General features: G+C 36.8%; 1 protein-coding gene across 7 annotated transcripts in view; it reads right to left on the reverse strand.

The window, feature by feature from the left end:
- Window positions 1-25,000, reverse strand: part of kcnip4a (potassium voltage-gated channel interacting protein 4a) — a 314,740-nt gene that overhangs the window by 92,080 nt on the left and 197,660 nt on the right. Inside the window, exon 1 of one of the 7 annotated variants that reach the window (XM_021478057.3) lies at window positions 19,133-19,590. The exons of the other annotated variants lie outside the window; for them this stretch is intronic. Coding sequence (XP_021333732.1) covers window positions 19,133-19,235 — 103 coding nt within the window. The 5' untranslated portion in view covers window positions 19,236-19,590. Of the gene's footprint in view, window positions 1-19,132; window positions 19,591-25,000 lie in introns of those variants that run through there. 7 annotated transcript variants of the gene reach the window in all.

Consider the following 25,000-nt stretch of genomic DNA (forward strand, 5'->3'; position numbering starts at 1 on the left):
AATTATTTGATTCCCTTTTTGGAACAAATAATTAAGTGTAAGGTTATTAATGAGGCTCGCGTAATTATTCGGATTACGCCTCGAGCCATTTTTAATTTTGCTCATTGTGTTTTCCCCCCCTCCATCTGCCTATAATAGCTTGGTTTTAATAAAACTATGAAACTAGCCTTCGGGGATCATCTGTAATATTAAGCAAGCCGTCGGCTTGGTGCAGAAGCTTAAACAAAATGCAATAGCAAGCAACAAGACATCAGTTGCACTGTAAAAATGACAGAGTAGCCACTTAAAGAACGTGAATAAACCTGTTATAACTTGGAACTGTTAGGTTAACCTAATTTTTTTGGAATTATGCACATACTGTTAAAGTCCAAATTATTAGCCCTCCTCTATATTTTCCTCCCCAATCAGAAGGACGACCGGAAAGAAATTTTATAATCATAATAGTTTTAATAACTCATTTCTACTAACTGATTTCCTTTGCCGTGATGGCAGTACATAATATTTGACTAGATATTTTTCAAGATACCAGTGTTCAGCTTTAAGGTTTAACAAGGTTAATTAGGGTACTTGGAAAAGTCATTGTATACTGATGGTTTGTTATGTAGACTATCTAAAAATATATATACAGTAGCTTAAAGGGGCTAATAATATTGACTTTTAAATGTAAAAAAACAACTGCTTTTATTGTAGCTGAAATAAAAACTTTCTCCTGAAGGAAAAATATTATAGGAAATACTGTGAAAAAAATCCTTGCTCTGTTAAACATCACTGGGAAATATTGAAAAAGGAAAATAATGCAGACTTCAACTGTATTTGAAGCCATTTTAATAGATAACATCTGATTGTTTTTTGTTTAGTTTTAGTTCAGACAAGTTGAAAAAAGAAAACTCTTTAAAAGAGTATGTGTGTGCCATAATATGTAACCAGCCACTTCTTCACATGTGCCTGCCTACAAGCAAACTATGGACTCCCCCCTTTCCCCCACCTTTTTTTTGCAAACAGACTTACAGGTGCCCTTGCACAGAATCCAAGCTTCGGTAAAGGCAAAAGCGCAATTGATTATTTTTATGGAATATCCCAGAAAGAGTGTGCAAAAGCTTGATTGTGTGTGCAAAACATTTTATATTTTTGTATTTATATATACAGTCAGAATTATTAGCCCTCCTGAATTATTCACCCCACTTTCTGTTTATTTTTCCCCCAATTTCTGTTTAACGGAGAGCAGATTTTTTTCAACACATTTCTAAACATAATAGTTTTAATAACTCATCTCTAATAACTGATTTATTTGATCTGTCATGATGACAATAAATAACATTTGACTAGATATTTTTCAAGACACTTCTGTACAGCTTAAAGTGACATTTAAAGGCTTAACTAGGTTAATTACTTAACTATCGATAAAATAAATAGCTTAAAAGGGCTAATAATTTTGACCTTAAAATATTTTTGTTTTTACTGCTTACTGACATACTGTCAAATATTCCAAATATTCCTGTTGAAAATAATTTTGAAAATATTTTAAAAAGAAAAAAAAAATCAAAAGAGGGCTAATAATTCTGACTTCAACTGTATATATATATATATATATATATATATATATATATATATATATATATATATATATATATATATATACAGGATTTAGCGATTCCGAGATCGCTGAATTTAACGCAAAATCAAGCAAATGTTGCAAAATTCTGCATCTTTTTTTTACAATTGCAGCAAATTTATATATATATATATATATATATATATGTCTGTTTGAATGCATTTACATTGATAATGTAACCCGGGCTCATTGTGGAAACGTAGCCCCAGGGACGTTTCTGCGGACCGCGAGCTACGTCCCGGGAGGTACGTATTCGAGCGTTTTTTGTTTTCGCGGATCCGCGAGAGGCCGCTGTGCGCGCTTTTTCGCGTCTCGGGCGCCTCTTGGGAGCGCGCGCCGTTCGCGCCCGCGTTGTTCTCGCCCTTATTTTTCGGATTCTGTTTTTTGTTTTACCTGATTTCTGGAACCGCTGTTCCCCGGACTCGATCCCGGTTGTCGTCCCCGCGGCCGGCTCCTCCTCCTCCGCTCCGCCGACGCAACGCTGTGAGCTAAGTGGACAAACTGGTTGCATCGGGAAAGCCCTCCACTTGGAGGCGAGCCGTCGGCCGGCGAGTGTGAAGAGGAGGAGCGCCCCGCAGCGTTCGCTCGAAAAAAACTAAACGCGTCCGTACGCGTCCGTAAATCGCGGTCTCCAGGAACGTCCGCGGGGCTACGTTTCCAGAATGAGCTTCGGTTGTGATAATGGCAGGCTGCAGTGTCAAGGAATGATACATAATCCGCAATGACGGGAGGCGGCCAGGTGCAATCTCACATTTTATCACTATAATGTGGAAACAACTCCTCAAGAAGGGATTACCATCTATTCGGTAGCACATAAAGACATCAAAATGGTCACGGTAGACAGGTGTTTTTGACAGGGTAAAAATGGCTAATTCACGGTACCATTGAAAAATGAAACCAAAGTAAGTTAGACTTTTCATTAGGACCCTGAAGAATCATATCAACTTGTTTAAAATGGCCTTCCGACTTAACCTAATGTCAACTAACCACTTTCTACAGTGCACTCATACAACCTAAAATGAAACTACAGACAGAAGAATTGCTCCACTGATGGCGATAAGGCAGTTTCTGTGTCGTCTTTCTTGTGACATCCTAAAGGTGATGTGAAATGTCAGCGAGTGTTGATGGAGAGCCCTCAGCGTGGTCCATATCTTATCTCTGTCCAGCTTAGGATGTGTCTCAGATGTGAACGCTTTTTGTTCTTCGATTTGGGCTGCTTATGAAATCGATTGTGGCCAGAGATTACACATTTTTATTTTGCGGTCCGTCCGGCGGGACTCTTATCAAGCTTGGCCTGTGTGTCCAGTGGAGGGTTATGTGAGGAAAACCTGTCCTGATTCACTCACGTTCACTTTCACAACACACGGTTGAGCTCACGCTTCAACAATATACTTGTTTGAGGATGAAAACATGTGCTGACGAAAATAGGAGGACACATAATTTATGATGAATATTATAGGGAGGAAGGGCGGCATGGTGGCTCAGATGTTAGCACTGTCGCCTCACAGCAAGACGGTCGCTGGTTTGAGTCCCAGCAGTGTCAATTGGCATTTCTGTGTGGAGACTGCATGTTCTCCCCATGTTGACATGGGTTTCCTCCGGGTGTTCTGGTTTCCCCAACAGTCCATAGACATGCAGTATAAGTGAATTGGGAAACAAAATTGCCCATAGTGTATTGGTGAGAGTATGAATGTGAGAATATATGAGTGTTTTCCAGTACTGGGTTGCGGCTGGAAGGGCATCCGCTGCATAAAACATATGCCAGAATAGTTGGCGGTTCAATCCGCTGTGGCAACCCCTGATAAATAAAGAACTAAGCCGAAGGAAAATGAATGAAGGGAGGAATTCAGACTATGAAAGTATAGATGCACGATGCTGGAAGAGAACATGACATTAAAATGTTTTTAGAAAGGAACACAACAACTATTCGGAAATAATAAATCATTCCTGGATGATCTGAGGGATTTTGTTGAGGAGTGCATCTGTGTAGACATGATAATTGATGTTTTTACTTGATAAATGATTTGGGGAAATCTGTGGGTGTTCAAACTTTACTAGTAAACTCTAGAATATATATAAGGCTGTTTTGGTGCTGTCAGCTTAAAGACGCCTCCCATGTGGAGAATGAAGACTTGCTCAGGTGTGATTTATTTATTTTTTTCACAGACTTCAACAGTGTAAAAATCTTTGATGGCTCTGTGGGTCTCACCTATCAAATCTGATCTTTAATTTCTATTTTCTATTGGATTTAAGTCAGGTGATTGGCTGGGCCATTCTACAGCTTGATTTTCTCTCTCTAAAAGCATCTGATAGTTTCCTTGGCTGTGTTTTGGATCATTGTCTAGCTGAAAAGTCCACCCTGGTTTCATCTTCATCTTCCTGATAATGTAGATGTTAGACTGAAGCAGCTGATATTCATTTACCAACCCAGGCTCATTGTGGAAAGTAGTCCCGCGGACGTTTCTGGAGACCACGGAATACGTCCCGGCGGGTACGTACGGCTGCAATTTTTGTTTTTGCAATTCCGCGAGAGGCCGCTGTTGTGTGATTTTTCTCATCTTGAACATCTCTCGCGAGTGCGGTTCGCGCCCGCGTTGTTCTCGCGTCAACCCGCCAGAGGCCGCTGTCCGACTGACCGGATGATTGACTGCGCAACCGGCCAATCGGCTGACCGCCCTCCTCTTTCCCTGAACCCAACCAATTTTACCGATTGACCCGCCCGCCCGCTCGCTTCCCCTAAACCCGAGCAACAGTTTACAAAAGCCGTCCAAAAAAAGAAAAGCCCTGATTTTTTTTTTCTACCGCGTTTTCGGATTTCACCGCGTTCTCACCCTGTTATGAAACTCGTTCACTTAATTTTTGGGATTCGGTTTTTGTCTTACCTGATTGCTGGAACTGCTCTTCCCCATACTCGAAACCAATCGATCGCCGTGGTCAACTCCTCCTCTCTGCATCTCGAGCCTGCCGACGTTACACGGTGAGCTGAGTGGACAAACGGGGGTTGCAGCGGGAAAGCCCTCCACAAGGAGGTAAGCGGTCGGCCGGCAAGCGCGAAAGGGAACAGCGTCACACCGCCCGCAGCGTTCGCTTGAAAAAAATAAATGCAGCCGTACGTACCTCCCAGGATGTATTCCGCTGTCTCCAGAAATGTCCATGGGACTTTGTTTTCAGAATGAGCTTGGGTTGTCATTTACACTGAGGAGGGGGACTGAGGAGTGTTGCTGAAGAGCTACTGAGAGATTTCAGTTGCAGTCTAGGCATTCACTGCCTTTCTACACCTATCTTTCTTCACTTGTTTAATACTTTTCCAACTGTGTCACTTCATTTTATCACACATAACTTCAACTAAACTAATTAGATTAATTTTCTTTGCATATATGGATTTCTTTGGTTGTTACCAACATCTGGGGAAAATTTCAAGTCAACAGCACCTTCAGAAATATTTTTTCTGAGGAAAATGTTGACGTGTTCAATACCTATTTTCCCCGGTGTACATACTGACACTGTCACGGTTGCAGGTTTGTGCGCTCTTCTGGAGTGTCTGTTTGATCATGTGAGTTTGTTTTGTTTTTGTCGCCCACATGTATTTGTCAACCCAAGCTCATTCTGGAAACGTAGCCCCGCGAACGTTTCTGGAGACCACGATTTACGTGGCCGGAGGTACGTAAAGGCCGCGTTTGGTTTTTTTCGAGTGAACGCTGCGGGGCGGTGTGGCGCCGCTCCGCCCCTCCTCTTCGCGCTCGCCGGCCGACGGCTCGCCTCCGAGTGGAGGGCTTTCCCGATCCAATCAGTTTGTCCGCTTAGCTCACAGCGTTGCGTCGGCGGAGCAGAGGCCCCGGAGGAGGAGCTGGAGCCGGCAGCGGTGGACGACGACCGGGATCGAGTCCGGGGAACAGCAGGTTCCGGAAATCAGGTAAGACGAAAAACGGAATCCGAAAAATAAGGGCGAGAATGCAGCGGGATCCGAAAACGCGGTTGAAATCAAAGACGAGGGCTTTTGCTTTCTTTTTTTTTTTTTCAGATCCGGCGGCTTTTCGCGCGAGAACGGCGCGGGGCTCCCAGATCCGAGAAAACAAAAAACGATCGAATACGTACCTCCCGGGACGTAAATCGCAGTCCGCAGAAACGTCCGCGTGGGTACGTTTCCACAATGAGCCCGAGTTGGTATTTGTTTTGGTCACGTGTTATGACAGCACTCAGTTGGTTTGATTAGTTCGCCAGCTGAAGCTAATTATCACGCCTATATATATATGCAACGTTTTCTGTGTTTCCTTGTCAGTTCGTTACGTGTGCTTATGTGTTCATTTATCTGTGCTCAGGGCCGTGCGGAGTTACCACTGGACCCTGTTTTCCCGTCTGATCCCTGCTCTGGTTTCTCCTAGCCCTAGCACCGCACTCTCTGTTACAATTATCTTGACTGTGTCAATAAATATTCTATCACTTGCACTTGGCTCCATCTGAACATTCTTTGTATGTGACAGACCCTCTTCTACGGGCGGGCGCAGCCATTGGAATATTTTTGGCTCGAGACTTCCAGTTAGAGCTGAAGATCTTTGCCCGAAACCAACGCAAAAGTTGTTTTGACGTTTTGCAGCACGCTGTTTAAATAGCAAATGTATTTGCGCTCATATGTGCGCCCATAGGCATTCTGGTCTAAAAAAGGAGGCGTGTTGAGGCGCGTTAATGGCGTGTTGCTATTTATGAGAAACTATAATAGACTGTTCTATAGACCAGAACAAAGTGGGTCTTAAGTCCAGCGCAGAGCGCGCTAGTTGTACGTCTCGCTTACACATTGCTTAATACAGACAGGATGTAGCAACAGCAATATGCAAATATCTTTACATATAAAAAACTATTAAAATATTAAGCATATATATAGGATATAATAAGGATATATATATAGGATATAAATATAAAGGATTAAAACATTGAAAAACATATTATTTTCTAGCCTACATAAATATAAAAACAATACTTTCATGCCTTCTTCATTTCAGGGGGCTTTTTCAGTTTACTCATAACAATTTGCTTTTGTATAATGTTATTATTATTAGCAGTATTATTTATTATCTGCATATTTATATTTGTTTTATAAAAAACAAGCTTAGATTTGCCCACATGTCAGGTTTTAGACCATATGGGGCACAGCATGTGTATTAGGATATAACTCAGTTTTTTTAGCACACTTCGCTATTATTGTTCATTTATTCGTTTGCTGGAAATTAGAACTGAATTTACAAATAGTTTTGAAACAAATCTTTGCGCATAACAAACAAAATTAATGAGGCTAATGGATGTCTGTGCATACAAGAAGTTTCCCTATCCAGGAGAGTGAAAGTGAAAGTAAATAATGCGGAGACTCATCTCTCATTCTCGTGCTGCAGATGCTCTGTTTAACTGTTTTCTTGCTAGTGAAACGCTCAGTTTTTCCACTTACCAAGTCCGTCAAGTAAATAGCAAATGCACTATGGCACGACGCAACTGACTCTTAAAGGGAATGGGGAATGAGACTCTGGTTGGTTTATTCTCAAAACACACCTATAACTCATTAGGAAAATAAGCTTAACCCTTTTAGACCAAGCGCCACGGCGCAAAGCGGATTTTTTTAACACTAAAATAGCAAAAGTGGATTCCGACACGCCCTTATGGCTTTTGCGCCCTGCACTTTGCACTTTGTGCATGGATCGTCAAAATAGCGCCATTTATGTTGAAACTGACCTTTTCATATTATATTATTCCACTTTTTATGCATATTCATTAACCCACTTGTTTGTAGAGCAAGTGGTAAGTGTGTTTTCTGTTTCTATTATTGCTAGTCATTTCTTCCAAGGGCAACTAAATCAGAAATTCTAAAACATTTGCAAAAAACGGGCGCAGTTCGACTTTGAGGAATAAAGTCAATATGAAAGATAAGCTACAGGTTCCCATTGTCTTCCCTTAACATCCCATTCATACACTATATAAACAAATATTTCTGATCTTCACTAAAACAGTGTACAAAATGTGCTACAACTGTCCGTCTGATCAAGGTGTTTGAATCAGTTGTGCCTCAGGTAGGTTATAATTGCTTGCTTTATTCGACAATATCCACAGTAACATTCAAATCAGAGTCGGTTTCTAATATTTAGAGGGAGTGAAATTAGCCCGTCGTATCCTTAAATCCCCAAAAGCACAGAGCATTAAATGTAAGCAATTAAAGCCTGTGAACCGTGTCTGACCTGAGCGGCCCTTGAATGCACAATTGAGAGTGAAATTACAGTTTCCGCTCACAACCAGGGTTGCCAGGTGCATGTTTTCCCCGCACATATAGGCTCTTTTAAAAATGCAGTTGCTTTTTGCATACAATTATAATGTGCATTGGCAACCAAAATGTTAATTTTTTTCACAAATACAGTTATTATATTAATAAAGTTACGTTTTTTAATCCGGACTTGTATATATGGAATCAACATGATGTTCATATGTTCAAATTATATAATTTTTACTTGTTTAATTAACATTACAGTATGTATAGTGTAAAAAAATAAGCACATGTGAAACAAGGACATCTTAAAAATCAAGTGTCACCAGGTATTTTTATAGTTTGCTATTATTTCATGTTTAAGACCAGGGCTTGCCATTAACACCCGCCAGATGCGGGTAGATTTCACTTGTGGCGGGTTAGATAGACACCTCCACTAGCCACTTTGGCTGGTTGAAAATCATTTTTCAATTGCCAGTGCTGCTTTGTCAATAAAGATTAGGATTTTAGTTTAAGACCGTTTGTCAATATTGGCGAAAATGTGATCTTAGAATTGAGAAGCAGCACGATTGATAAGTATTCACGCGAATGAAAGAAAGTAGGTGAATACCGAATGAGAGGATGATTGGGCACACGGTGAGACACAAGGGGATCCTCACTCACTGATGACAGTGTCACACGCACAACTGATGTGATGCACGGGTGCTTAAAAGCTCTTGCGTCCCGTTTCCTTGCGTGAAGCAACGGTGCTTGATAACACAACTGGTGCGATCGTTTCTCTCTGAAATAGACTGGAAAAAAGCAGTGCTCATGCATGCACAGTCCTGCTACTTTCAAGAGCTGGAGATTTTTTGTAAGCAGGAGCAGCTGCTTTGGCTTTTACCATTCTTTTTTTTTTTTCCAATTCCTTTTTATTATATTTTAAGTAACATGTACATACACATTTCCATGCGTCAATTCCAACACAAACCAACAAACAAACAAATGAACAAACAAACCAAAAACAAAAGGCTTCTCAGTATTTTACATCAAAATACAACATCACCTCTATTACTAATCTTCTAGTAAAACATTTCCAAATCCACCACCTTTTAAAAACAGCGTAAAAGGTCCCCAAACTCTATCAAAAATTATATATCTTTTTCTTATCATACAAGTTATTTTTTCCATTTTCATGTTTGTCACCATCTCTTTCAGCCAACAACCTATAGTTGGTGCACATATACTTTTCCAATTTAAAGAAAATAAGCCGTTTCGCTTGTAGAATACATATATTCAAAAACATTTGCTCCAACTTTTTATAACTTGATCTCCTTGGGATATAAATGAAAAAAAAAAAAAAATTAAAGGAGACATTGGTATAGAAACCTCAAGAATATTTTCTATAATTTCTTTCATACATTTCCAAAAGTTCTGTATTCCTTTACATTCCCATATACCAGGGGTCACCAATCTCGGTCCTGGAGGGCCGGTGTCCCTTCAGGTTTTAGCTCCAACTTACCTCAACACACCTGCCTGGGTGTTATAAGTATACCTAGTAAGACCTTGATTAGCTTGTTCAGGTGTGTTTGATTAGGGTTGGAGCTAAAATCTGCAGGACACCGGCCCTCCAGGAACAAGTTTGGTGACCCCTGCCATATACAGTGATACAACGTTCCTTTTTGGTCCCTACATCTCAAGCAAGTATCTGGAATATTTTCATTATATTTATGCAATAAAACTGGAGTTATATAGATCAACCATTTATATTGTAACAGTTTTAGACGAGTGTTCATTGTTAGTGATTGAGCTTCCTCGCACATCTTCATCCAGTCCTCTGTAGAAATATCCTCCTCAAGATCTAATCTCCAAGCTTCCAATTTACAATTTGATGAGCTTTTACTGTTCTTTGAACAGATGTGTGCACATGATCTTTTTATTGTCGCACAGAATGTTTTTCATCGCCTTTCTTTTGCTTACAGTTATTTTTGTTAATGTATAGTTTAATTATCATCCTTTACAATAACATTGTTTTAATAGGAGATTAACTCTCCCTTAGACCTTTAGAAAAAAAAGCAAAAATACGTACCTCCCGGGACATATTTGGCCGTCTCCAGAAACGTCCACGGGACTACGTTTTCAGAATGAGCCTGGGTTGTCTGGTTCACCATTATTATATTGTATGTATTGAACGTTATCACATTAACATCATGTGACTGGCACAAATCACCAAGCGAAATTACCAAGCAACTGCCACTTTGGGAACCACTGATTTAGAGTCAAAAGCTTACATGCAGGACCTTTAAAACTCGACCACTAAGATTCATTACGGTTGTTTTTGTTTTATTTTACCAGCAAAGAGGGAAAAAATGCAAAGGTGCAACGTATTTGTTGACGGCTCTCCTTTTCAACTTTAACATTTAACAGAGTTTTTTCCGCTTGTCTTTGAATCTATTGTTGACACAAATTACCTGTCGCTGGAAACTTTTCATGTTGCTTGCTGGTTAGGACACTGCGTTTCTGACATTTCTAGGACAGGAACATTTGAAGACAATTACACAGCATTTCATTGTGGCGCTGTCAGCGCAGATATATGGGTAGCTTTTAAATGTCAAGAGCTTTTATGTTCCATCACCTGTGAAAAATAATTGGTCAAAAAATACTTTGCGGATTGAAGACGAACGACCTATCAAATTACTATAATTTTCTTAGAACAACAACCAAGTGCGGGGCAGAACAGAAAAGCATGTCTTCAGAAAAAAATAAAGCTTTGAAAAGGTGAACCCTAGTAATGAAATGCAAACAAAGAATGAGAAATACACAATTGGACATATGGCAGCGTTTCCAGACATCAAACCGTTTTATCAGTCTAAATGACAACGGATAATGAGTGTGTGTTTTGTGACTGCTGCTTGAGACTCTTCATCTGGAGCAACAGATCATCTGGAGTTTCACTTTTCAAAAGTTTTGCAGTGCAAATTAATCAGATGGTGTGTATCATACATGGATTTAATATACATTTTTAGTTATTTAAAGCTAATTCAAACTTAAATGTCACATTAAATTATCTCATAATTCATAGCCATTATTAATAGTAGTAGTACTAGTATTTAAAAGTCAGTGATGGACATATTTTGTGATTTTATGTTGTTGTGTTATGTTATGTTGGTTTTGTTGTGTTATGTTGTCATGTTTGTCATGCAATGTTGTTATTTTTGCTGTTATGCTTTGTTATTCTATGTTATGTTTATTAAGCTATGTTAAGTTGTGTTATGTTGTGTTATGCCATGTTATGTTGTGTTATGTTATGTTATGTTGGTATGTTATGGTGTTATGCTATGTTGATATGTTATGTTATGATGTTTGGTATGCTATGCTATGCTATGCTATGTTATGCTGTTATGTTATGTTGTGTTGTGTTATGCTATGCTATGTTGTGTTATGTTATTATGTTTGGTATGCTATGTTATGTCATGTTTGTTATATGTTTGTTATGTTATGTTGTGTTATGTTATGATGTTTAGTATGCCATGCTATGCTATGTTATGTTATGTTATGTTATGTTATGTTATGTTATGTTATGTTGTGTTATGTTATGTTGTGTTGTGTTATGTTATGTTATGATGTTTAGTATGCCATGCTATGCTATGTTATGCTATGTGTTATGTTATGTTATGCTATGTTATGTTATGTTGTGTTATGTTATGATGTTTGGTGTAATATGCCATGCTATGCTATGTTATGTTATGCTGTTATGTTATGTTGTGTTATGCTATGCTATGTTGTGTTATGTTATGTTATTATGTTTGGTATGCTATGTTATGTTATGTTTGTTATATGTTTGTTATGCTATGTTGTGTTATGTTATGATGTTTAGTATGCCATGCTCTGCTATGCTATGTTATGTTGTGTTATGTTAAGTTATGATGTTTAGTATGCCATGCTATGCTATGTTATGCTATGCTATGTTATGTTATGCTATGTTATGTTATGTTGTGTTATGTTATGATGTTTGGTAAAATATGCTATGCTATGTTATGCTGTTATGTTATGTTGTGTTATGCTATGCTATGTTGTGTTATGTTATTATGTTTGGTATGCTATGTTATGTTATGTTTGTTATATGTTTGTTATGCTATGTTGTGTTATGTTATGATGTTTAGTATGCCATGCTCTGCTATGCTATGCTATGTTATGTTGTGTTATGTTATGTTGTGTTGTGTTGTGTTGTGTTATGTTATGTTGTGTTATGTTATGATGTTTAGTATGCCATGCTATGTTATGTTATGTTATGTTATGTTATGTTATGTTATGCTATGTTATGTTATGTTATGTTGTGTTATGTTATGATGTTTGGTATGCTATGCTATGCTATGCTATGTTATGTTATGTTATGCTGTTATGTTATGTTGTGTTGTGTTATGCTATGCTATGTTGTGTTTTGTTATGTTATTATGTTTGGTATGCTATGTTATGTTATGTTTGTTATATGTTTGTTATGCTATGTTGTGTTATGTTATGATGTTTAGTATGCCATGCTATGCTATGTTATGTTGTGTATGTTGTGTTATGTTATGATGTTTGGTATGCTACGCTACACCATGTTATGAAATGTTGTGTTAAGCTTTGTTGTGTTATGTTCTGATGCTTGGTATGCTATGTTATAGTGTGTTGTGTTATGTTTGTTATAATATTTGGTATGCTATGTTTGATATGCTATGTTATGTTTGTTATAATATGTTTGTTATGCTATGTTATGTTATGTTGTTTGTTATGCTATGTTATTTTATGTTGTGTTATGTTTGATATGCTATGTTGTGTAATGTTATGTTGTGGTGTTATATTATGTTTGTTATGCTATGTTATGTATGTTCTGTTTGTTATGATATGATATGTTATGTTATTTTGTGTTAAGTTTGTTGTGATACATTATGTTATGCTGTGTTATGTTGTGTTATTTTTGTTATGATGTTTGGTATGCTATGTTATGTTATGTATGCTTTATTATGCTATGTTATGTTCTGTTTGTTATGCTATGTTATGTTATGTTATATTATGTTTGTTATGCTATGTTGTTATGTTTGTTGCGCTATATTGTTATTTTATACTGTTATGCCTTTTTATGCTATGATATGTTTGTTATATATTTGTTATGTTTGTTATGCTATGCTGTTTTGTTTGTTTTGCTATGTTATGTAGTGTTTGTGATGTTATGTTGATTGTTATGCTATGTAGTTATGTTTGCTTTGCTATGATGTGTTATGTTGTGCTTGTTATGCTATGTTATGTTGATTGTTATGCTTTGTAGTTATGTTATGCTATGTTTGTTATGCTGTTATGTTGTGTTACGTTGTGTTTGTTATGCTATGTTATGTTGTGTTAAGTTATGCTACTTGAGGTGAACATTATTTACATCGCAAAAAACAACATGGCAAGCCTACCGTAGATCAAAAAAAATTATATATATATATATATATATATATATATATATATATATATATATATATATATATATATATATATATATTTCATACTAATTATCTGCCCATTTCCACTAAATTATGTGTCACGGAAAGTTCACTAATAATGAAAATTTACTGTTATATCACTTTCTCTCATGCAACTAATACATTAAAGCAATTTTTGGCTTGAACTGTTTTATTTTTTTGTAATAATGTTGTAAATATAGTTCAGTTTCTTACTCAGACCAATCAATTTGCATCTTAATACCCTTACAGTGGAGCCACGGGTATTAATTCTGTTTGGCTTAAATGTGTTTTTTGTGTCGATAATCATTGACTTACATTTAATAAGTCATCAAGGACCACCGTTTCAGTTACAAATTAATATTGTACTGCAAAAAAGTCACCTACTGTACATCACAGATGGCCTGAGGGGTATTAAATTAACATGTTCACTTCATTACAAGTATACTAATGGAAAAGACAGCCATTCAGGATCAACCTGAGGGTAAAACCATTGCTGAAGAGATCAGAAAGGACAAAAATAAAATCAAAATGTTAATTTACATTTAAGTGCATGGAATGACCTCATATGGCCAAAATCAAATCAACCTTACACTGATTAAACACTCAAAATCTGAACGATAGAAGCAAATGTCCATAGCCGTGCATCTGCTCGGTGTGTGAAGCTAGACGTCCTTCTGTTTACAGGATTATTTTTTTCTCATTTTAGTTTCCTCGCTTTCATTTGGTTTCAGTCACAGCATCCAAACCGGACTAAAACACACACCTGCGCCCACATTAACACGCGCACACACGTAAACACACACATACAGCTGTCTTTATGAGGACTTCTCATAGATGTAATGATTTTATACTGTAGAAACTGTATTTTCTATCTAAACCCAAATGTCTAAGAAAACAATCAGCATTTTATTTTCAAAAGTCTTCATTCTGTATGATTAATGAGCCACTTTCTCTTGGGGACCAAAAAATATTGAAATAAATCCCCTCAAGGTCAGAATTTACTGGTATTGCTATTCTTGTGGGGACATTTGGTTCCCACAATGTAGAAAATACAAGGTACACACACACACACCAACACACACAGTAAATATTTAGTATTTACTACTCATTAATCTCATTACCTTTATAAATCAGGGGTCGCCACGGTGAAATGAACCACCAACTTATCCACCATATGTTTTACACAGCGGATGCCTTTTCAGCTGCAACCCAGTACTGGGAAACACCCACACACACTCCTACATTCACATGGACTCCAATTTAGTTTCTTCAATTCACCTATAGCGCATGCCTTTAGACTGTGGGGGAAACCGGTGCACCCGGAAGAAACCCACACCAACACGAGGAGAACATGCAAACTCCATACAGTAATGCCAACTGACCCAGCTGGGACATGAACCAGTGACCTTCTTGATGTTTGGTGACTTGAGCCAATGTGCCACCCCATATACATGTTTATTTTTTCATTCATTCATTTTCTTTTTCGGCTTAGTCGCTTTATTAATTAAGGGTCGCCACAGTGGAATGAACCGCCAACTTATCCAGCATTTTGTTTTACGCAGCGGATGCCATGTTTCAGCTGTTGCCTTCAGGACGTTGTTTTAGAATTCCTATTTGCAGGACAAATAGAGTTAGTAATTCTTTTATAATGGTGTCTATTTGGTAGTGATGTATGGTATGTTGTGTGGTAATATTGTATTATTGTGTACATGGAACTTCGCCTGTGTTACGGCACCTTGCTGCAATTTTAGTTTCCCTAAACGGGATTATAAAGTTGAGTCTGAGTCTGAGGAAGATATAATAAAACAGGGTGTAAAAGTGTGTTTTTGTACAATAAAAAGAACCATACAATAAGAAGAAGCATTTAGTCCATTAAAAAACTATATATTAGTTGCTAAATGAAATTTTTAAGTATAACATGATGTACTTTCAATAGAGAAGATTAAAACTGGACTAATGTATAAATATACTGTTTATTGCAGTGGATTTTATGCTATTCAATTGTAGCTTGTGCTAACACATTAAATATGCATCATTATCTTCCATCTGTTTCCCTCAATGGGATCATTATTTTGCAGCTTTCATTCATATTTAAGGACATAATGGAAATAAGAAATGAGTGACTGCCATAATTATGTAGAGTCTTCAGGTGTATTAAGGGGATAGTTCTCCCCAAAAATTAAACATTCTTTCATCATTTAGTCATTCTCCACTTGTTCAAAACATGTTTGAGCTTCTTCGTCTGTTAAACACAAAGGCAGATAATCTAAAGAATGATGCAAGTAAAATGATAAGCCTTTGAAATCCATAGAAGGAACCCATATATTTATAAATGGAAGTCAACGGCTGATGTTTTTATTTTTGTGTTCAACAGAATTTCATAAAAGCTTACAACCTCTTACAAGAGGATTTTTTTTATTATTATTACTTTTTATTATTTTTTATTATTATTTTATTTATTATTATTATTATTATTATTATTATTATTATTATTATTTTATTATTATTATTTTATTAGTTTATTATATTTTTATAATTATTTCATAATAATTATTTTTTTTATTTTATTACATTTTATTATTATTTTATAATTGTTGTTGTTGTTGTTGTTATTATTATTTTATTCATTTTTAATTATCATTATTATGTCATTATTATTATTATTTTATTATTTTATTATATTTTTATAATTATTTTATAATAATAATAATTTTTTATTAGTTTATTACATTTTTATTATTATTTTATCATTATTATTTTTGTTATTATTATTATTAATATTATTTTATTCATTTTTAATTATTATTATTATTTTTATTATTATTATTATTTTATTAGTTTATTATATCTTATTATTGTTATTATTATTATTTTTTTATTATTATTATTTTTATTATTATTATTATTATTATTTGGGTGCACTCTCACTTTAAATATCGATTTGAACAAACCCTCACAAAATGACATGGCTGTATTGCCACCATGTGTCTGCAGAATATTACTGCAGGTGCTTTCACAAACAAATCCCTACAAAAGTCTCACTGATTTACATCTATACTATAACCATTCGCAATATTAGATATATCGGATATTAGTGTCATTTTCAGTCACAATGAATGTTGTATATACAGTTGAAGTCAAAATTATTAGCCCTTCTGTTTTTCTTCATCAGATATTTCCCAAATGATGTTTAACAGAGCAAAGAATATTTCCTATAATATTTTTTTTTCTTCTGGAGAACGTCCTATTTGTTTTATTTTGGATAGAATAAAATCTATTTTTATAAAACATTTTAAGGTCAATAATATTAGCCCCCTTAAGCTATATATCTTATTTTGTTTGTCTACAAAACAAACCATCATTATGCATTTAACCTAACTTGCCTAATTAACCTAATTAAGCGTTTAAATGTCAATTTAAAATGAATACTAGTATCTTGAAAAACATCGAGTCAAATATTATTTACTGTCATCTTGGCAAAGATGAAAGAAATCAGTTATTGGAAATGTTTTATTAAAACTATTACGATTAGAAATGTGTTGAAATAATCTTATTTCCATTAAATAGAAATTAGGGGGGGGGGGGTATAGAGGGGGGCGAATTATTCTGATTTTAACTGTAACATCCAGTACAGAAAGAAGGCCAGCAGTCTGGCTGCTGGTCTGTAGACGTTTTCTTTCACACTGATTACACACACGCACCTGCTCAATACACTCCTGCCCAGTACTCCAAATGCATTTTTATGCTTGTAGAATTTAAAGGGGACCTGTTATTCCCCTTTTTACAAGATGTAAAATAAGTCTCTGATGTCCTCTATAGAGCAGTGTTTCTCAACTGGTGGGTCGCGACCCAAAAGTGGGTCACAGGAACATTTTCAGTGAGTCGCAGAGTGTGTGGTCAAAAAAACAACAACAAAAGTTAAATTTGTTACTTAGTTTGCTTATTTTTACTTAATTTACTTATACCGGACTTTTATTTTGTAATTCGTGCGTGACAACCCTACCGTTTGACATGTGAAATTTCATTTAATTATTGCAAAAAATATGTAGAAGCGAAAGTACGACCCCGAATATGTAAAGTATAGATTTACATATATTGACGACAAAAAAAAAAAAGAGTTAAAGCCTCAGTGTCATATGTAGTGAGGTGCTCTCATAGGAGAGCATGTAACCATCTAAATTAAAACGACATTTAGAAACCAGACAACATGTTTTATTAACAGTTCAGTTTAGTTCATGGTAACTGAACATTACCTTACCCTAACCACTGTTTAAAGTATTTGTTATTTTTACTCTGTAATATTTCTATAATTTGATCCATTTGTTGTTAAATGACAGCAATAAAATATTGTTTATTTGTAAGTCTCGGTGAATGTCTTATGATTTATCTGTTACTACTTGTGTATGTTAACAAATAATTACAAATTAATTGTCATTCCTAAAATTGTATTATAGTTCCTAAAATTTTGGGTCGCGGCTTGATGACCATGTAAAAATGTGGGTCCCATGGCCAAACCAGTTGAGAACCCCTGCTCTAGAGTGTGTATGTGAAGTAGAGGTCTGCATTCCCACGGGCGCCGCAGGACCCGACCAGATTTCTACGGCGCGGGTATAAATTACCGAGTAAATCACGGGAGCGGTCGGTAACGGGTTTAATTTGGGACGGGAGCGGGCTGTCTGGCAATATCGCTCCCGACTCCCGAGTGAGCACGCGTATGTACAGTATGTGTGTAAATGAAATAGCGCGATGCTGTGTTTAGCTTGTTTGTTGCAGTGTGTGTGTGTATGTATGCGCACGCGCGAATGAGAGATGTGTGTGTGTGTGTGTGTGTGTGTGTGTGTGTGTGTGTGTGTGTGCGCGCGCGCGCACGCGAATGAGAGATAGAGAGCTTTGCCTGTGTTTGTGCTTAGTGCTTATGAGTGTGTGTTAGAGGGCGCGCGCGCGCGAATGAGAGAGAAAGCTTTGTCTGTGTGTGTGTGCTTGGTGCTTGGTGCTGTGCGTGTGTGTGTTTATACAGACAGCTTGTATATCCCCCTTTAGCGGGATCGGGCGCGGCGGATAGTTAACGGGGCGGGTCGGGCAGCGGGACATCAAGTGCTTAATATAAGCGGGAGCGGTCGGGTTCCGGCTAAAACCTGGCGGGTGCGGGCGGGAGCGGGATTCAAAATTTAGTCCCGCGCAGATCTCTAATGTGAAGTTTCAGCTCAAAACACCACATACAGAATGTTTTATAATCCTTTGAAACTGACGCTTTTATGATTTGATCCTAATTGTGCTGTTTTGGTGACTGTCGCTTTAAATTCAAATGAGACTGTGCTCTTTTAAAAAGAGGGCGGAGCTACAGATGTCTTAGTGTCAGCATAGTGGCAGATTCCAAAAATCAAAAAACGGCTCAGATTCGTTTTTCAATATCTGTTTCTAAAATAAAAATCCAATGACCAAATATACAGTGACCCTCTTTAAACTATTTTAAGGTCAATGAAATTAGCCCCCTTAAACATTTTTTTCAGAACAAACCACTGTTATACCATGACATGCCTAATTACCCTAGTAAAGTCTTTAAATGTCACTTTAAGCTTAGTACTAGTATCTTGAAAAATATCTAGTCAAACATTATTTAAACACTCTACAATATTAATACTCAGTGGGTAAACACACATTATGCAGATGCAAACTTTTATTTTGGATGCCATCAATCGTTGGAAAGCGCTAGATCATTGCTCAGTCTCAGTTCTCAAAGTTCATCTACTGTACATAAATGCATTCGAGAGCAAAACAAAACCCCAAACAAGCACAACAAAAGCTTCTTACCATCATAGCCTGACTCTAAAAGCCCGAACTGCTCCAAAACCTTAACAAAGACCACGACTACAACCAGGACGGCAATCATCTCCAGTCCCTCCAGGTTCATCATGCTGTCTGAGTCAGGTCATGGTCTGACCGCCGCGCAGGACAGACGGACAGATCGAGCATCATTCAGACCTGCTGCATCTCCCAAAAACACAGCAGAGCAGAGAATAGAAGAGGGGCGGAGAGACAATTTAAAGATGAGGAGAAAAAAAAGAAGGAGGGACCGCTGAGGAAATCGATGAATGATGACGATAAAAAAAATATATGTCAAATAAAAAAAGGTCTGGAGAGAAGCGGAGGCTGAAGTTAAGCTTTGAATGCGAATTATCTTGCTCATACAGACGCCTGATGGCAGCTGATAACAGTACATGTGGAGAAGTGACACACGCACACACGCACAAACACACACACACACACACACACACACACACACACACACACACACACACATACAGTTGAAGTCAAAATGATTAGCCCTCCTTTTTTTATATATATACATTTCCTAAACGATGTTTAACAGAGCAAGGAATTTTTCACAGTAATTTCTGTAATATTTTTTTCTTCTGTAGAAAGTCTTATTTGTTTTATTTCGGCCAGAATAAAAGCATTTTTTGATTTTTTTTTAAACCATTTTGGGGTCAGTATTATTAGCCAGATTATCGGCAGTAGGGCTGCACGATTCTGGCTAAAATGTGAATCACGATTTTTTATTTTTTTTTTTTGCTTAAAATCAAGATCACGATTTTTTCTCACGATTCTTTAGATGTAAAATAAAGGTTAATATGAGAAGGCTATTGTTATTGTTAATTCTCAAACATATCATCACCATGGAATATTAAGGTTCTCTCTGCGTTCAGAATGATTTTGAGATATTGAGCTTCAAAGATTTTGCAATCCATATAGCAAACAGTATGTGTGCAACATTTGTTTTCTAAAGACTTAAAATGTAAACAATACGTTGTCATTTAATAAGAATTTGTCAATAACTAAATTTTGGCTAAAATGTCAGATAGAACCTTATAACTCTAAAGTGATGATATGGTAAAACAACACTAATTGTCATGATCACCAGCGATCTCTAACCACCAGAGGTCACTGGAAAACATTCACACTCATAGAACTACAAATCTGCTTGTAAATGGACTACATATTCAGTCATGCCACACACACACACCTGCTCCAAGTCTCCACTGATTACACTCGCACAGCTGAAGCTGCTCAAGGACCATAAATACTGCACAAACACCATTGCTGAGTCTTGTTATCTGTAAAATAGTACTACAACACGTTTTCCTAGTCTTGTTCTTCCGTGTTTTGACCTTAGCCTTGTTTACCTTTTGTCTCTATCTGCCTCCTGCCTTCTGACCTCTCGCCTGTTATTTCTTGGAGTAACGATTGATGACCAACTAAACTTCTCTGACCACATCTCTAGAACTGCTCGATCGTGCAGATTCGCACTCTATAACATCAGAAAGATCCGACCCTTCTTATCTGAACATGCAGCTCAACTCCTTGTTCAAGCTCTTGTTCTCTCCAAACTGGATTACTGCAACTCTTTGCTAGCGGGGCTTCCAGCTAACTCTATCAAGCCTCTTCAGCTCTTCAGAACGCAGCAGCATGAGTGGTCTTCAATGAACCTAAACGAGCACATGTCACTCCGCTGCTCATCCGTTTGCACTGGCTGCCAGTTGCTGCTCGCATCAAATTCAAAGCTCTGATGTTTGCTTACAAAGCGATTTCTGGCTTTGCTCCTTCTTATCTGCTCTCACTTCTGCAGATCTATGTGCCCTCCAGAAACTTACGTTCTGTGAATGAACGTCGCCTCGTGGTTCCATCCCAAAGAGGGAAGAAATCACTTTCCCGAACTCTCGCATTCAGTCTGCCCAGTTGGTGGAATGAACTCCCTAACTGCATCAGAACGGCAGAGTCACTCGCTGTTTTCAAGAAACGACTAAAAACTCAACTATTTAGTCTCCACTTTCCTTCTAATCTGCAATTGCCTCTCTGGATATACCACTAACTGTACCCCCCAAAAAAAATTTACTAATACTTTCCTTCTTAGACTTTACATACCTGAAACTTGTCTACAGCACTTATTCATTGGTGCTCTTATAGTTGTGCAAATTGCTTCCTTGTCCTCATTTGTAAGTCGCTTTGGATAAAAGCGTCGGCTAAATGACGAAATGTAAAATTCAAATGTACTTCGACTACAATTCTGGACTGTCTTCATATATCTGTTTGCACCTGTGTTGACCATTGCTTGCCCGACCACTGACTAAACCTGCACGTGGATCCAAACATCTGTTGTCAGTGCCACTCCCCGTGTTACACTAATAATATTAAGCCTATGTGTAGCTCGACTGTTGCTTAAATTGCTAAATTTTGTACATTCATTATGGTGGACTTGAACACACTTTCAATATGACCTGTTTGTTAATTCAAAGTAAAATGATGACATCAGAATACAACTATTCATAACTATAAAGTTGAATTATTATGGTTAAGACATGTGTTTGTCATTGTCAGCATTATTAGACCATTTGTTTTCACTGGTAAAATCAGATATTGCTTTATATTCAACATTACGCGTGTATTCTCGGCAGCTCGTGGTCAGCTCACGTGTGATTTTGCGACGGCAAATAAATCATTATATGAGACAGAAATTAGATTACTGGGTGAATTATACCTTATAGATACAGCATGTGACACTTTTAAGGCCATTTGACACTGAATTAAGATCGTGTGTAGGGTTGAATCGAGATCGTGATCTTTTTTTGATTAATAGTGCAGCCCTATTCGGCAGTATAAGACACTTTATGGATTTCGGACATGACGTTAAACAACTAGGATGTATTGAGGAAGAATACATCCCCTTTGCAGGGCAAGAGGGAAGTCCGAGTTCAGGTAGGTCTCGAGAACTCCCCAGCTTGATAATGTTGGAAGTAGATTATAATGCTGTGAAGTGTCTATGCTGTCAATTTAGATTTGTCAATTTACTTATGTTACATAAGAGCCCGGTGAAAACACAAGGAGAACATGCCAACTCCGGACAGAATCGCCAACCTGGCCAGGTAGTGTCCGAGCCAGTGACATTTTAGATGTGTGGCCGTGGTGCTAACCACTAGACCTCCATGCCTTGACAAGGAAATGGGAGGAGTAGGGGTGGAAGGGGGAATTCTTCAAGACGAAGATGGCTGAAATAAGATACTGTGGTTATTTATAATGGTTAAGGAGTCGTCTGATTGGTAAATCAGTGTTAGCTAATGTGGACCAGGGGTCCGTTCTTCGTACGTGGATTACTCAGTTAGCTGGATTTGGATATTGACGATTTGACACGATCCAGGATCGTTTCGTTCTTCAAAGCTGATCCGAGAGTTGTTGTCATAGCAACAGTTCTGGTAGATCAAACCTGATCGGGAGCAGGTTCAATTCATATAAACAGGATTAGATCGGCTCAGTATAAGCAAAGGTAATAGAGAAAGTATGTTCCCAATTCTGATTTTCTTACAGTAGTAGTTATACACTTGGGAAAATGGTACATATTTTAAACTATATATATATATAAAGTTATAGTCATTAATAATATAAATTAAGTTATACATATTAATAAAACTTACACAATCTGCACCCTCGAAATGAAAGTACAAAGACTGCCACCTGGTGGTGCAAAGAGAAAACTTATTGATATTAACTTTTTAGATCGCTTTAGTACAAATTGTGTATAATAGAAATGCAAAATATGTGACTTTTTTTAAAGCAATAATACATTTATGCAGTCATGAACATGTTTTGATAGTTAATATGACGGTGATTTGATGCTTCACAAAAGTTGCAGACGCCTTTACCAATATGAAAACGCTTTTTTTAAACAACCAGTTATTCTTTACACCGATTAAAAAACGGCTACTATAATAAAGAAAATCTTTTCTAAATGTAGAACTAAATACACTGATTTGCATTAAAATACATGATGAATACTCTTGACACATGAAAGCGTAAAGCCTGCAGCTCACAACAACTGTGGAAGGTTATTGCGTGTCATATTTAACAAACCATTTACTGCTAATTTGATGTAATTTTGCTCACATGGATAATTGAATATTAATCAGATGATGTCATTACACTGCTGTGCCGTCAGCCAATCGTTGCATTGCTGATCATGATTTCGAGGATCGATAGATCTGTCCTTCACAACACACGCAGCGATCTCAGATCAGTTTATCCAGACATTCTAATCTAATTCACGAACTCGTTTGAAGAACCAAATTAGCGAGAGATCAGTTATCAAGATTAAAAGATCCAGGATCTGCCAAAAAATCTTAGATCATTTAAGCGAGGTACGAAGAACGGACCCCTGGTGTTATCAATCATAAGCGCGTGCTCCTTTTGAAATCAGTTTATAAATAAACTTCACTTAGTGTTTAAAAGTATTAGGAAACTCATAAAGCCACTTTAGGGAGGGTAAACTGTGAGTACATTTAAATTTTTGAGTGAACTCTCCCTGTAAGAGCTGTTTTTGTTAGCTTGTTTGTTTAATTAAGAGGAAAGAACACAGCAAACATTTTCATATTCATCTTTAACAATGTAAACAGCTTCCGGGTGTTTCAAATGTCTTTTTATCACCTTCTTTTTAGTGAAGAATGAAAAAAGTGAAGCATGAATGTGTGAATGTTTATTTATTTATTTTTTATTGTATGCCCATATTCACAAAACATTAACATCAAAATGTTGTAGCATAAAGAGAATGTACAGTCTTGAGAGTGAAAGTAAAAGAGAAATTAATGTAAAAAATAAAAAAATAAAATATATAGGTGAAAAATAATTAAAAGTACAATTACATCATCTTAGAGTAGGTTATAACAAAAAAATGTAAATGAATGTCAAGGATGTTGTGTTAATTTAAGAGAGCTCTTTTATGTACTCCCAAAGGGGAGACCAAATTGACCAAAATCTATCAGATTTTTTATGTTTGTCATAGGTAAGTTTTTCTAATGGTAGCCATGTAGCAATCTGTGATATCCACATTTTAAAAGATGGAGCTTGTGATGCAGACCAGAGTAGCAAAATACATTTTTTAGCTAAATATACCAATACAATAAATAACTGGAATGCATCTTTTTCAAACAGATTATTTGCATTAAGATTCAATAAGTACAAAGCTGGGGTCATGTCAAAATTTAGCTTGAGAATATTTTCCAGTACTTTATTTTCTTCCAAAATGGCAAAATTTTGCCACAGTCCCAAAAACTATGAATGAATGTACCTTTATCTTTTTTACATTTGAAACACAGGTCTGTGGCATTGGCAAACATTTTCTTAATACGTATTGGAGTTAAGTAGATCCTGTTAAAAAAATTTAAAATTAAGCTCATGGATCCCAAGAGATGTACACTTCGGGTATATATTATCACATACAATTTCCCAGTCATTTTCTTCAATAGTTTGACCAATATCCTTCTCCCAAACATCTTTAAGTCCTAACCAGGCAGAAGTGCAATTGTTAGACAAAGTGTCATAAATCCTTGTTATCAATCCTTTTAAACAAGCTGAATTCAGTAAAAGGTATTCGATCTCTGTTGTTTTGGATCTGAGCTCTCCTTTGTCCAACTTTGGTTTTAAAAAATGTCGTAATTGTAGATATTTATAAAAATTGGATTTTGGAACGTTATATTGATCTACAATCTGTTGGAAAGATTTTATGGTGCCTTCTGAAAGTAAGCAAGATATTTGAGAGATCCCCAGTTCCCGCCATGCTGAAAAAAGATGTGTGAATGTTTTAAGAATGCCCCAACATATTTCTGAACAAAAAAAAATTAAACAAAGCTTGAG

This window comes from Danio rerio, chromosome 7 (assembly GCF_049306965.1).
Source record: "Danio rerio strain Tuebingen ecotype United States chromosome 7, GRCz12tu, whole genome shotgun sequence".
Taxonomy (NCBI): Eukaryota; Metazoa; Chordata; class Actinopteri; order Cypriniformes; family Danionidae; genus Danio; species Danio rerio.